At 36.2% G+C, this 12,625-nt stretch overlaps 1 protein-coding gene and 1 long non-coding RNA gene across 3 annotated transcripts in view; one reads left to right on the top strand and one right to left on the bottom strand.

Moving 5' to 3' along the window:
* LOC123870512 (organic cation transporter protein-like) overlaps positions 1-10,933 on the top strand; it is a 57,065-nt gene extending 46,132 nt beyond the window's left edge. For both annotated transcript variants that reach the window (XM_045913853.1, XM_045913854.1), the window contains exons 2-7: positions 5,101-5,279; positions 5,886-6,220; positions 7,492-7,812; positions 8,195-8,825; positions 9,031-9,143; positions 9,729-10,933. In XM_045913853.1, the coding sequence (XP_045769809.1) occupies positions 5,101-5,279; positions 5,886-6,220; positions 7,492-7,812; positions 8,195-8,825; positions 9,031-9,143; positions 9,729-9,789 (1,640 nt within the window). In that variant the 3' untranslated portion in view covers positions 9,790-10,933. The remainder of the gene's footprint in view (positions 1-5,100; positions 5,280-5,885; positions 6,221-7,491; positions 7,813-8,194; positions 8,826-9,030; positions 9,144-9,728) is intronic.
* A 150-nt stretch (positions 10,934-11,083) lies between these two features.
* Positions 11,084-11,566, bottom strand: LOC123870521. Its single transcript, XR_006797085.1, has 2 exons — positions 11,292-11,566; positions 11,084-11,254 (listed from the first exon to the last, which is right to left on the bottom strand). It is a non-coding gene; the product is annotated as an uncharacterized LOC123870521 (long non-coding RNA).
* Between the last annotated feature and the right edge of the window lie 1,059 nt (positions 11,567-12,625).

The raw sequence follows: 12,625 nt of genomic DNA, 5'->3' as shown, positions 1-12,625 counted from the left end.
AAAGGCTGGAGGTAGCATAGGCACTCCTCAAACTTCTTCGTGTTGTGGTTCGTTGGATTTGTCTTGCACATTCGTTTTAATACATGGTTTCACAATAATAAGCCTGTTACAATTTTTATTTTTGAGGATATCATATTTTGTCATCTAATTTGCTTAGGTATTATAATTCTGATAGGAACGTTAGCTTCTCCCAGTCATCGCCATATGAGTCCAATGAGTCGAAATCGAGTCGTATGTAGAAAAGCATGTACCTACAGAGAGATGAGTATGTACAGAGAGCCCACTGCATTATAATACCAATAAAAACTCAAGATTATGGGACTAATTCAAGAGTCACGATCTTCAGCAATGAGGATTGTAAAGCAAAGACTGAATCCTGCCATAAAAAATAGGATGGTGAATTTCGATTCTAATAAAATGTACCAACTTGTTTTTAAAGTTTTCAAGCAAACTCTTTCAGCCTTATGGGCGTAACAAACTCTCAATTTTAGATAACATTTTATTGAAAACCTAAATCGGCTGTTTTCTAATAGGTACACTTTATCCACCTTGACTTGTATAATAGTATCAAACAAATAAGAAAATCTTTTATCTTATGCAATCTTCAGATCTTTTGAATAACGTCGATTATTATAGAACTATAGAAAGCAGGTCAATGTTAACCAAAAATACGATAATATTGCCGGTGATTTGTGTGTAACCACTATGATTATCGTTGTCATTTTGTAAGATTTTCTAGGGCAAGCCCGCACTGCAAATTTTCATCGCGCGATTTTTTCCGCAAAATCCTGTGATTTAATATTATTATGGAAATCGTAAGATGCCGCACGCACTCGCGAAAAAAATACGCGCGAACAATTCCATGATGTTCTCAAAGGTGTGTGAAGTCTGCCAATCTGCACTTCAACTGCAGCGGACTGTGGTCTAAACCCTTTTCACTCTGAGAGGTGATGCGTGCTCAGTAGTGGATCGGCAATGGGTTGATATATTATGATGATGACGAGATATAGCTATCTACTATTATAATAATGTTTAGTTTACTTAAGGAAAGGACCACGCGTGCCATGGTAATGACTTGATGACCTTCAATGCAATGTTAACGAACCGCAACTAAACCTCGATTAAGTACCGGATATACCAAACGTACGGAAATGTCTATTTAATTGATTACAACTTCTGCTAGACCAGCATTTTCCCTTTGACCTAGTAAGTAATATAGAGAGACAAAACTGAAAAGATCTCTTCTACGTCGGTTACTCATTACGCAAGGTCTGACCCTTCAATCAATTAGCCTGTTTTCGTCCACAGCTGGACATAGGCCTTCCCGAGAGCGCGCCACCACCACAATCCTCCGCCTTCCTCATCCACCCACTTCCCGCTACCTTCGTACTCAGTCCAGCGGGTTAGAAGTCGTCCCACACTGCGCTTTCTGATACGCGGTCTCCACTCCAGAACACATCTGCTCCAGCGGCCACCAGTTCTGCGGCAGACGTGGCCTGCCCACTGCCACTTCAGCTGGCTAATTCGCTGAGCTATATCGGTCACTCTGGTTTTCCTACGGATTTCCTCGCGGATTTGGTCCCTCAGAGAGATACTCAACATAGCCCGCTCCATAGCACGCTGAGCGACTTTGATGTGACTTTTACATCTATAGGTACTAATAGATATTAGATACTAATATTATAAATGCGAAAGAGTGTTAGTATGTCTGTGTGCTAGTTTGTCCATGGTCCATCCGTTTAACCGATTGACTTTTAGTTCAGAGATAGCTTGCATCCCAGGAATGGACATAGGCTACTTTTTGTCCTGGAAAATCAAAGAGTTGGGAAAATCTGAATCTACGTGGACGAAGTCGCAGACATCATCTATTCTATAGGTATAGGGATAGTTTGTATCTCGGAGGCGGAAATAGGCTGCTTTTATCCTGGAAAATCAATTTTCTAGAAAACCTAACTTCTTGCTGACGTGTTCACTCACGGGTAACATTTCTAATAAAATCATGTTTTTAATTGGATATACCTACTTACTTAATGAATGTGTAATAGTACCAATTGTGGGTTCCCAGATTCAATTTCGACTTAATTAACTAGTTAACATACTTAGCGTAGGTAATTTCGACTATTTTATCCCCAGATGCTAGTGATAAAGTAGCGTGCAAAACTCGGGTCAATGCCCCACCTACGACGCTGCACTGACTTCGAGTCACCTATTTACGGAATGTTCGTTAACCTCTTGCGTCAGTCAAATATTTTATTTGCAATATATTGTGAACTTTTAAAAAATATAGCATTTTTCATTTTTTCGTATTTTTTATGGTATCTTATCACTTTATCAGTAATCACCAGTACTAGCACCTATCTTCGTTTTTGGTACCTTTCTGGTTTATATGGTTCACCCTGTTGCAGGCGCTCATACGCAATAGATTTTTCTTAAATCTTATCTTATGATCTTCCAATCGCAAGGTTTGCTCGCGGTTCGTTAACACTGCATTAAAGATCATTACCAAGGCGCGCATGTCCTTTACAAGATTGCCTCGCGCGCGCCAACTCGCTATGACATAACAAAAAGTGCCATTCTAAGGTTGGCCGCACGTCTGTTGTCTTTCTCTAAACTAAAGGTAAATGGGCACTGAAGTATGGAAGGAAGAAATTAACAGTGTGTATTCAAATACTCTAAATCTATAGTGACATAGGTCGCATTGTAGTAGGTCATGGGAATCACGAAAAAATTTAAACAATTTTAGTTAATGATTTAAAGACTCTAACTTTTGTGCACTCTATTAATTTAAATAATAGGCTCACGACTCACATCTAAAGTCTCGAAATTTGAAAGTTCTAAATTCAATTAGGTTGGTATATCCTTTTCTTATTACATTGATAAGAAAGAGATGCGAATAACCTAAAATTTTGTTGCGTTCAGAATCAGTACCGTTGGTTACTAATACTTAAGCGTCTAACCACTTGAGAAATTAATCTCACACTTTTCTTCTCTTTGACGTCTGTGCAGACAATGAATCTATTAGTATAGTTCCTTAGCAACATTTCTGCAAACGTAATTGCAGAATAATAAAAAAATCCGGGCGAAAAATCTGTGCAAAATTCCAGCTTAAAAGGTTTAAGGGTTCGGGCTTGGCGTTGATGAGTCAATCAGTGATTGAGTCAGGACTTTTCTTTTTATAAAGTGAGACAAGCTTCGCGACTTCATCCACTTGGATTTGGGTTTTTAAAAATCCCGTGGGACCTTTTTTATTTTCAAGGATAAAAGTAACTTGTATCACTCTCCAGCTTTTTAATTATACCCATGCAAAAATTATATTGATCCATGGCTCCGTTGCGACGTGATTGAAGGACAAACCAATAAAGCAACAAACAAACACTTACGCATTATTTTTTAATATGGATAGTGATATACATACTTCCGTTAGTCACCCGAGAGCCTTGGTGCAAGCTTCAGCGGCTGAAAAGTAACGATCACTGAGCAACTGTGCGTCCAGCCTAAAGCGTTCGATTGATTAGAACTGATTCGCCATTTATTGCATGACATGATATAGCAATTGCGCTTCCTGCAGTTTATAAACTGTAAATTGCGCTTAATTAGAAGAAGCTATTAATAGTGTCAATGAAGACTCCAGAAGGGTGTCACTCAGATATATTATGTTACGATGAGATGAGCTGGAGTAACAAAAACAACTTTTTTGAGGTTGAGGTGTAAATCACGTTGACGATGTAAATGGTAATGGTAAAGAACTAAGTTAACTAAGGTTTTTGGTAGAATATATGTACTTTCGTATGCATACACATTACACAGCCACAGTGTAGATCCAGACATGAGATATCCATGATGTGGTTAGTAATTAATTCCAGTACGTTAAAATTTGAGAATATAATTTTATAAAACATATTAAACAAAAACGGAGAGTACCTAATTTTGAAACAGTAGATTTGTGAATCGTCTTTTTAAAATAATGGAAAATTGTAAAGCAAAAGATAGGTAAATCAGATAGGTAGTTACGTAACACACATCTCCAAGCAATCTATTGGAGAAACATAAGTATACCTAATTATAAACCCGGATATGCTATGAAGATTTTGCAATGCTGCACTTTTTGCGCTCAGTTACTTTGTCATATTTTTAAATAATAGGTTTTTTCTTTGACATTTTTATTTCTTTTCTTTTCCTTTGACCTTTAATTACTTTTCACATACTTAGATCAAGTTTATTAATTACTGTAAATCCTTTCACTATTAATCGGTAGGTAAGTATTATGTTTTGTTCCGTGAATTGATCTTTTTGCAAGACACGTAAGATTTCTGTTAGTTACAGCTACAGTAATCAATACCTAGTCAGATCCAATTTAGAATCCGAAATGTATAATAGAGATCTAGAGTTACTGGCAAACGTACTTAAATTAAAATTACATAGTATGATGACAAGTTGTTCCAAGGCTCTTTTGTAAATAATATTTTAATGTATTTTATGTGTTTATAATATGGCAAGCAAGCCAAGCATTTATCTGCAGATGTGTGAATATTATCCAGTTTTGTATCAAATTAAACAGGGGCTTTGAATAGGAATTGTAAACCGCGTGGACAAGTCTTCCTAAAGAAGCAGCTAAATATTGGTACCTCGGACAGGGATAAAACCTATGGATTTGAATAGCTAAGCATACCTACTGCTAAACATAAGTTGAAAAGTTTCAAAAAGAAATTTAAAAACAGGAAAGAGCTATAACGAAAAATAACAACGGTCGGGTCAATTTAGTACCTAATGCATATGTCGCTGCAACATATTATATTCTTACCTCATAATATCCATATATTTTATTTAATAACTAGGTGTTTACAAGGAACCAAAATCTCAATTTGCTATAATCCGCTAAACCAAACAAATCTGTATGCACCATGCGATATGCATCGCCCACCCTCCCACTGATAAACATGCAGGAAAAGGCAGCCACCAAGCAAGCAATACGCACCACCACGCAGCACCTAACGTGGGGCGAAACGTGCGTCGAGTGGTGTTTGTACTTATATACTCGTATTACTTAGCTTCTTTGTGAATTCAAGGTAGATTTTTAACTTTACATATTTTTTGTTCCAGTAATCCCAAATCAAGGGTTGAGCAAAGAAAAGCACCAAGAGCCAATCGAAGACAATGAACAAGGGGACGTGGTATCGGCGATCATCGGTGACTACGGCCGGTGGCAGCTGCTGATGACCTTCCTCTTGTCACTGTTCTCTTTCCCGTGCACTTTTCACATATATTTACCTACATTTACGGTAAGACCTAATTATCACTCTCTTAGTACTTATTATACACAACAACAAAGCATATCAACGATCACGATTTTAAACAAAGTTGACTCAAGTCGGTACCTGGATAGATGAATGACTTTGGTGGTCCAAATTAAGCCTTATCGTTTCCTCCGTGTCTCGAAGAGCACGTTAAACCGTCGGTCCCAGTTATTACCACTAACATAATCTAATAATCGAAATCTCGTTCTCTTAGTGAGTTGTATGCGGAAGGATTAGGGATCCCACCGCATTATTTCCCAAAGATAGAACAGTTGGGCCATAGTCTACTAGGCTGGCTAAGCTGGCGCATTGGCAGACTTCACACACCTTTGAGAACATAATGGAATACTCTCAGACATGCAGGTTTTCTTATGATGTTTTCCTTCGCTGTTAAAGCAAATCAGTTGCTTAAAACGCACATACTTACGAGTAGCTCCGAAAAGTTAGAGTAACGTAGAGGATCGAACCCCGGATTCTTAGACTAGAAGGCCGAAATTTGAACCACTAGTCTATCACTGCTATGTATATCCCCTCAATGTATAGATATAGACCCTTGCCATGTAACTGACTGCTATTTTTCTTTTTTTTCAGGCAAAAATGACAAACTTTTGGTGTCGAAGACCCGATAATTTATCTAGTCTACCATTAGATGATTGGATTAATTACAGCCAACCAATAGATGCATGCTATGTTCGTTTGCTTCCCGCTGGAATAAGTGCGGAAAGTATCATTAACAACACGGCTCCTATCTTAGACTCCTTCCAGAAGTGTACAGAATGGGATTATGATCGGTCCGAAGTCGGTGACACCATAATTTCGGAATGGAATCTCGTGTGTGACCAAGCCAATCTCACTGTATTGGGCGAAGTACTGTTTCTAGTTGGTGTTGGCGTTGGTGGAGTTATTGGTGGTTGGATATCGGACAAGTAAGATCAATTTATTACTTTAATTAAAGTTTAAAAAAAAAAAAAAACCTCTAAACTTCCTGGGGCGGCGACTGAAACGGCATCATTACTGATCTCGCCAAATAAGTGATGATGTGCGCAATTTGGAATGAGTATAGCAGTTTATCCATACGTACTTCTATACGAAGGGTCCTGCCCTTCTATCAGGACCTTCGAGCATATCGAGAAGCTAAGTCGTGGAGATGGGTAATTACTAGCCACAACTGAAATCTATCAACAGACCGCACCCCAATCAATTTAGAAATAGTACCTAAATACACAAATTCACCCAGTCGGAAATCTAACCGTTGGCCTCCCTACAAGAATTAAAAAAAGACAAAAATAAAAATGTAATACTTAATGAAAGTACGCGAATATAACAGGTACTCGTGAACGGAAATTCAGACTATTCGTTTATGTCTTTTAAAAAAAATGGATGATATTAGTTTCCGTAGGTAAAAACTAGAAATAGGGATCAAAGTTTTTAATTTTTAAACATTTTATTAAAATATGATATCCTTTACGATAGTTAGGAAGTGATATGATAACAAGCTTCTTGTTTTATTCAAGGAAATTCTTAAAGTTACTTATTTCACAAGAAACTCAAAGACGACGAGTAATCAAATATATACCTGCACACAATATAATTACGTACAATCAACAAGTTATTATTATACCAAAGAAAAACCACGAGCGTAGATACAAATAAATCTAACACTCAGGTCTCAGACAAGTTTTTACTTACTAGTAGCGACCATCCACAGCTTCACTCGGCCAAAATATGAATCCTCTTCATTCCCTGTTCCGTGGGAATTTCAAAAAGTCCAGCCTTACACCTTGATTATTAAGGGAACCTTTGCAAAATTTCGGCTTTTTAGGTCCTGGTGACTTTTAAAAGACTTTTCTTTTCATCCAGTCATCAACCCATTGATCAACCCATTGCCGACCCACTACTGAGAACGGGAAGGAGGGCCATAGTCGGCCATGCTGGTTGAATGTGGATTGGTAGACTTTACACACCTTTGAGAACATGGAGAACTCTCAGGCATGTAGATTTCCTCACGATGTTTTCCTTCACCTTTAAAGTAGGTGATATTTATTTGCTTAAAACGCACATAACTGAAAAGTGCGTGCCCGGAATCGAACCCCCGACTTCCGATTAAGAGCCGGACGTTCTAACCTCTAGGCTATCGCAGCTTTTTTTCCATAAAGTATCGATGATAAAATAATCCTATATTATTGTATTGTTACAGATTTGGCCGTAAAAGAATACTCATGGGCATGATGATCGCTCAAAGCGCACTGGCCATCTTGTCCCTCCTGGTACGAACTTACGTGCAATATATTGTAGTGAGACTCTTCATGGGCCTAGTGTCGGTGTCTGTGGTGTACGCCGCTTTCGTCCTCTCCGTGGAGCTGGTTGGGGGGCCTTGGGTGACAATTGCAGGAGTTTGCAATTTCTTCCCTCTGCCTCTGGCTTATGTGATTGTATCGTTGCTCTCAATGGTCATGCCAAATTGGAGGGATGTACAACTCTCATTATCAGTACCAGGGTGTTTCCTGATTGTGTTATGGTAAATTTACAATTTAACTATGCTAATATATTTTATTTAATAGTGAGTTGTAATGCCTCTTTCAATTTTGACTCGTGTGTCATGTACTATGATGGTACGACGTATTATGGAATACTTAACAGTACCTACTCCTACAATTACAGTTCCTACTTAATAGTAACTTTCACGCATATACAAACACACAAATAAACAAACAAACAACTGTACTAAGTTTCAACTCAATCTGATGAACGATACACGAACTTATAGGTAAAGAATAGTTAGAAAATCATTATATTTTTTCATAAATATTGCTAGTACATATCTATTAGTAAGATTGCCAATAGTTTTTTCCCTGCTGCTTTAAATATTGATATAACATTTGACTCTGTAACCATTTCAGGTTTGTTTTGCCAGAATCTCCAAGATGGTTATTGAGTGTTGGAAGAACACAGGAAGCCAAAGTTATACTAGAAAAGGCAGCAAAGTTTAACAACAAGGGAAACGCAGTTGATTTGGATAAAATGTTAACACTATACAAACCAGAGGCCAGAAAAGAAGAACCTAATGTTCTAATGCTGTTCAAAGGATGTCTGATGAAGAGAACATTTTGTTTGTTTATGGCTTGGTTTTCAATGACCATTGCTTATTACGGCCTCGTCTTGAATATTGGAAAATTCAATATAGGCAATTTGCACATGACGTCGATCATACTCGCTTTAGTAGAAGTACCGGCGATAGCTTTAAGCATTCCTATATTATTTAAAGCTGGTAGACGCCTGCCTATATTCGCTTCAATGATTTTATGTGGAGTCGCTTGTATAGCAAGCGAGCTCTTATCAATATCATTCAACGATGAGTGGGTTATGATAGCATGTCTTATGGTGGGAAAGTTTGCGATTGCTACGACGAATATGATGCTACCGATATTTACTGCGGAGTTATATCCAACCATAATAAGAAACCTTGGTGTTGGTGCCAGCCAGATTGCATCAGGATTTGCGCTAATATGCATACCATATTTATGGGAATTGGTAAGTCTTACTCTGAATGAAATAGATTATTCGAAAACATTTTCTCAGGGATTTTTTAAAGAATTTTTGCATGAGACAAAGTATTACATTTCTAAATTGCTTTACAGTAATATTAGGCGCGATATTTATCATTGAAGTTTTAAACTATAATAATACCTATGATGTGCGTAAAGTAAAAATAATAATTTTTTTCAATCTTTTACAGGCCAAATTAAATCTTCACTTACCAATGGCGACGATAGCTGCCTTAAGTGCTGCAGGAGGCACTATAGTTCTTTTATTACCTGACACTGTTGTTTCTTCGAAAGAGAACACAAGGTAATAATAAAGCTAATAACTCATATTAATGTACACAAATTCCAACCTGAGGAATGAGAATTTAGTTAATATTATTTAAATAAATCGGTACATTGAACAATAGACGCTGTTAAAATAAGTCACGTAAATGTAAAAAACTTTTTTGAAGTCAAAGCATTTTATTATGTAGGTCCTTAAAGAGGATGAAATGTACTCATCAAAATATCATGTAGGATTTAGCACTAGGTAACCTACCATCAGAGAGTTCCAATATCCACCTTCAATCTCCGTCATCAGAGAAGCTCAAAAGTACCATAATCATCTTGTGTCATCCAAACTACACACGACTGCAAAATTATAACTCAATCAGACAATAATATTGCAAGTAACCAAAAAATCCACAACTAATTTCAATGGAATGGCAACATACGATCAAGTCAAAGTAATAAAGAAAGAGTACAAGTAATAAGTAGTTAAGTACCTAATTAAAATAGCAAAAAGCCGATATAGGTTTAGGTATGTGTGATAAAACAACCCAATGTTCAACTTTTCCGTTTGTGAACACTTGCAGGTCGTTCAATAAAGAAATATCCGATTAATTTACAGGAAGTCTGCGAACTCCCCCTGTAATGGAACATTTACGATTACCGACGACAGAAGTCACTAGCTGGACGTGGCTGTACGTGATTTAAGCCTGATATGTACACCACAACGGCAATGTAAGCCGCAGGGCAGGACGAACGCAGGACGTTATCGTCAACGGACTTATACGCACCTTTTAAGACCCGGTATCCAGCAGAGTGGAGATGGGTGGAGATGTGTTTAGCAGACCAATCAGATTAATAGGATTCCGTACCAAAAAGGTGCCAACGCGAACGTGACATACTCTATTACAGCTTGCCTGAGCTGAAATGACGCGCCCCACTAAATAATTTTGTTGATTTGGATGTAAATTGTGCTAGTGGGGCGCGTCATTTCAAATAATTAGATAAGCTGTACCTCCGTCCGTCTTTCTGTCAGCGGGATGAATCTCATGAACTCTCTCTCTCTCTCTCTCTCTCTCTCTCTCTCTCTCTCTCTCTCTAGGTAGAGAGTTGAAACCACGGAATGTGTATTTCTATTGCCGCTACAACAACAAATAATAAAAATTTCAAAATTAAAGAACCCTAAAAAATTAAAAATCATAAAAAATGAAAATTTATCCCTATATGATGTGATAATTTTTTCACTTCATCTAACAGTAATCTGATTGGTCCACTAAAAATATGTCAGTGGAAAAGCGTGCCATTAGATATTATGTAGCACGCGTGATTTTTTAGCACTGTGAACAGGCTAAAAAATCACGGGCTAAGATATTGTAGATTGGTCTTTGACTTTGCTTAAATTTAAGAGGTGTTAAAACGAGACAGTGTCCCCTATCCCTGGCATAAATTCTGTCTCCTGTTATATTGAAACAAATGAGATGAGCCGCGTGTACACGTTTCCATGGCGTCGTTGACTTCACGCGCTCTCATTTTATTTCAGCTCTCGGAATGCCAGTTAGATTATTATTAGTATCTAGGTATTAACTAATAAACAAGTGATAGTAAGATATCTAAGATAATTATTGTAAAAATACAAAATACAATAAGCTAAATAGTAAGTAAATCAAAAACAAATAGTTTAAGTTTAATGGTTGTTTAGATGGATATCTTATTTTAAAGTATTTTTTAATAGTCAAAATTGAATCTATTCCTGGTTTGAAATATCCTAAAAATCCCTTTCTGACGGAAAAACCAGCAAGATACCTACTTGTCAAATAAATATACCGAAATTTAAAAAATAAGTTTAAATTCAAAAATAAATGATCAATTTTCCTTCATTAAATAATTGATCCTTACGTTATTACTTAAACTAAAATTGAGGAAATTAACGTTAATTCATAAGCACGTAGTTACTAGGATTGAATTAACGATTAAAAATTTCGAATTAACGTAAAATTAGGAATGCAAGAATCACAAAAATCTCAAGTTTAACAAATTCTAAATATTTAGGTAGCTAAGATAAAATGATTAAGTATAATGTAAGTATTTATGCATTAACTAAGACTATTGTAAGCAGTGAAAATGATAGTTGTAAATATTTATAAGTACCTAGTGTTCTAATTTTGATAAAGTAAGTGTCTAATACGTTAGATAATTTTGTAAATCTCAGGTTGTATATATGTATATTGTATATAGAATTATCTAAAATATAGTCATAATTTCGTCGCGTACCTAAGTAGATAGTAATCGTAGTTTTGGTAATCGTTGAGAACCTTATCTTGTCCTTAATCTTTATTCATATCCATTTAATAAAGTATCACTCGTTTCATACAATCGTAGTTCCAATTTCATTTGAATATTAAGCAACCAAAGTCCATGAAATTTTGCAGACATACTCTAGAAACTAATATCTATGTCTGTGGTTTTCCAGATTTCTGCTAAAATATTCGGTTTCAAAGTTACGCGGTCTTAAAAATTTTCATACAAATCTTTGAGCCCCTGTAATTTTAAAACTACATATTTTTAGAAAAATCTAAAACACCACAGACACAGATATTAGTTTCTAGAATATGTCTGCAAAATTTCATGGACTTTGGTTGCTTAGTATTCAAATGAAATTGGAACTACGATTGTATGAAACGAGAGACGGAGAGAGCCCTGTTAATGATATTTTACTATTCACAATCGAGAATTTTGGCTTTTGTACTTATGCCGAATATAATATTTTATTACAACATGGTTACGTGTTGACGTGTGACACAAGTATAGAGTCAAGAAGTGAGAGGCATCAACATTATTTATAAGTACCTTTAAAATAGTAACTATATCTATACCTACCTTTAGTATCTATTTAATGTGAATATCTATTTTCTTACACACGGTTATTCGGAAAAAAGGGTTAACTCAAAAGCAGGCACTTTTAGGGTTCAAACGTTAAACTGTGAAAAAGAGTCAACTGTTCAGTAAAATTGTTTTTTTTTTCTTCTATTAATTATGAAATACTAACATTTAATAATTATTATACATATTTAACATAATTTAAATAAAATGCTTACGTCATCTGATGATGCACTAACAAAAAAATGAAAAAAACCACGATAACAATAAATTATTTTTTACTTTTTAGTGTTTGTGGTTAAAGTCGTTTTTTTATTTTTTTTTATTTTACATTTTTTTAGTGGTCCCACTGTATTAACACATTATGTTATGCCTAGTTAAAAGACTACTGTTTACTAAGCTATTATACTGATCGCGAGCAATTTACTTTTATCCATTGAGGAGTTCTATTCTCCATCTCCGAAGATATTTATCAGATCTTCACCAAATTTATATGGGACCAGCCGGGCGATTCAGAACACTCGATTTGGTAAGTTACCGTTCGATAAGACGTACTCTTCATTGAAAAATACGTCTTATCGAACGATAACTTGCCGAATCGAGTGTTCTGAATCGCCCGGCAGGTACAACACAATTGGTGTT

This window comes from Maniola jurtina, chromosome 12, assembly GCF_905333055.1.
Source record: "Maniola jurtina chromosome 12, ilManJurt1.1, whole genome shotgun sequence".
Classification (NCBI taxonomy): Eukaryota; Metazoa; Arthropoda; class Insecta; order Lepidoptera; family Nymphalidae; genus Maniola; species Maniola jurtina.
Note: the sequence above shows the minus strand (reverse complement) of the source record. Positions and strands in the feature narration are given on the sequence as shown.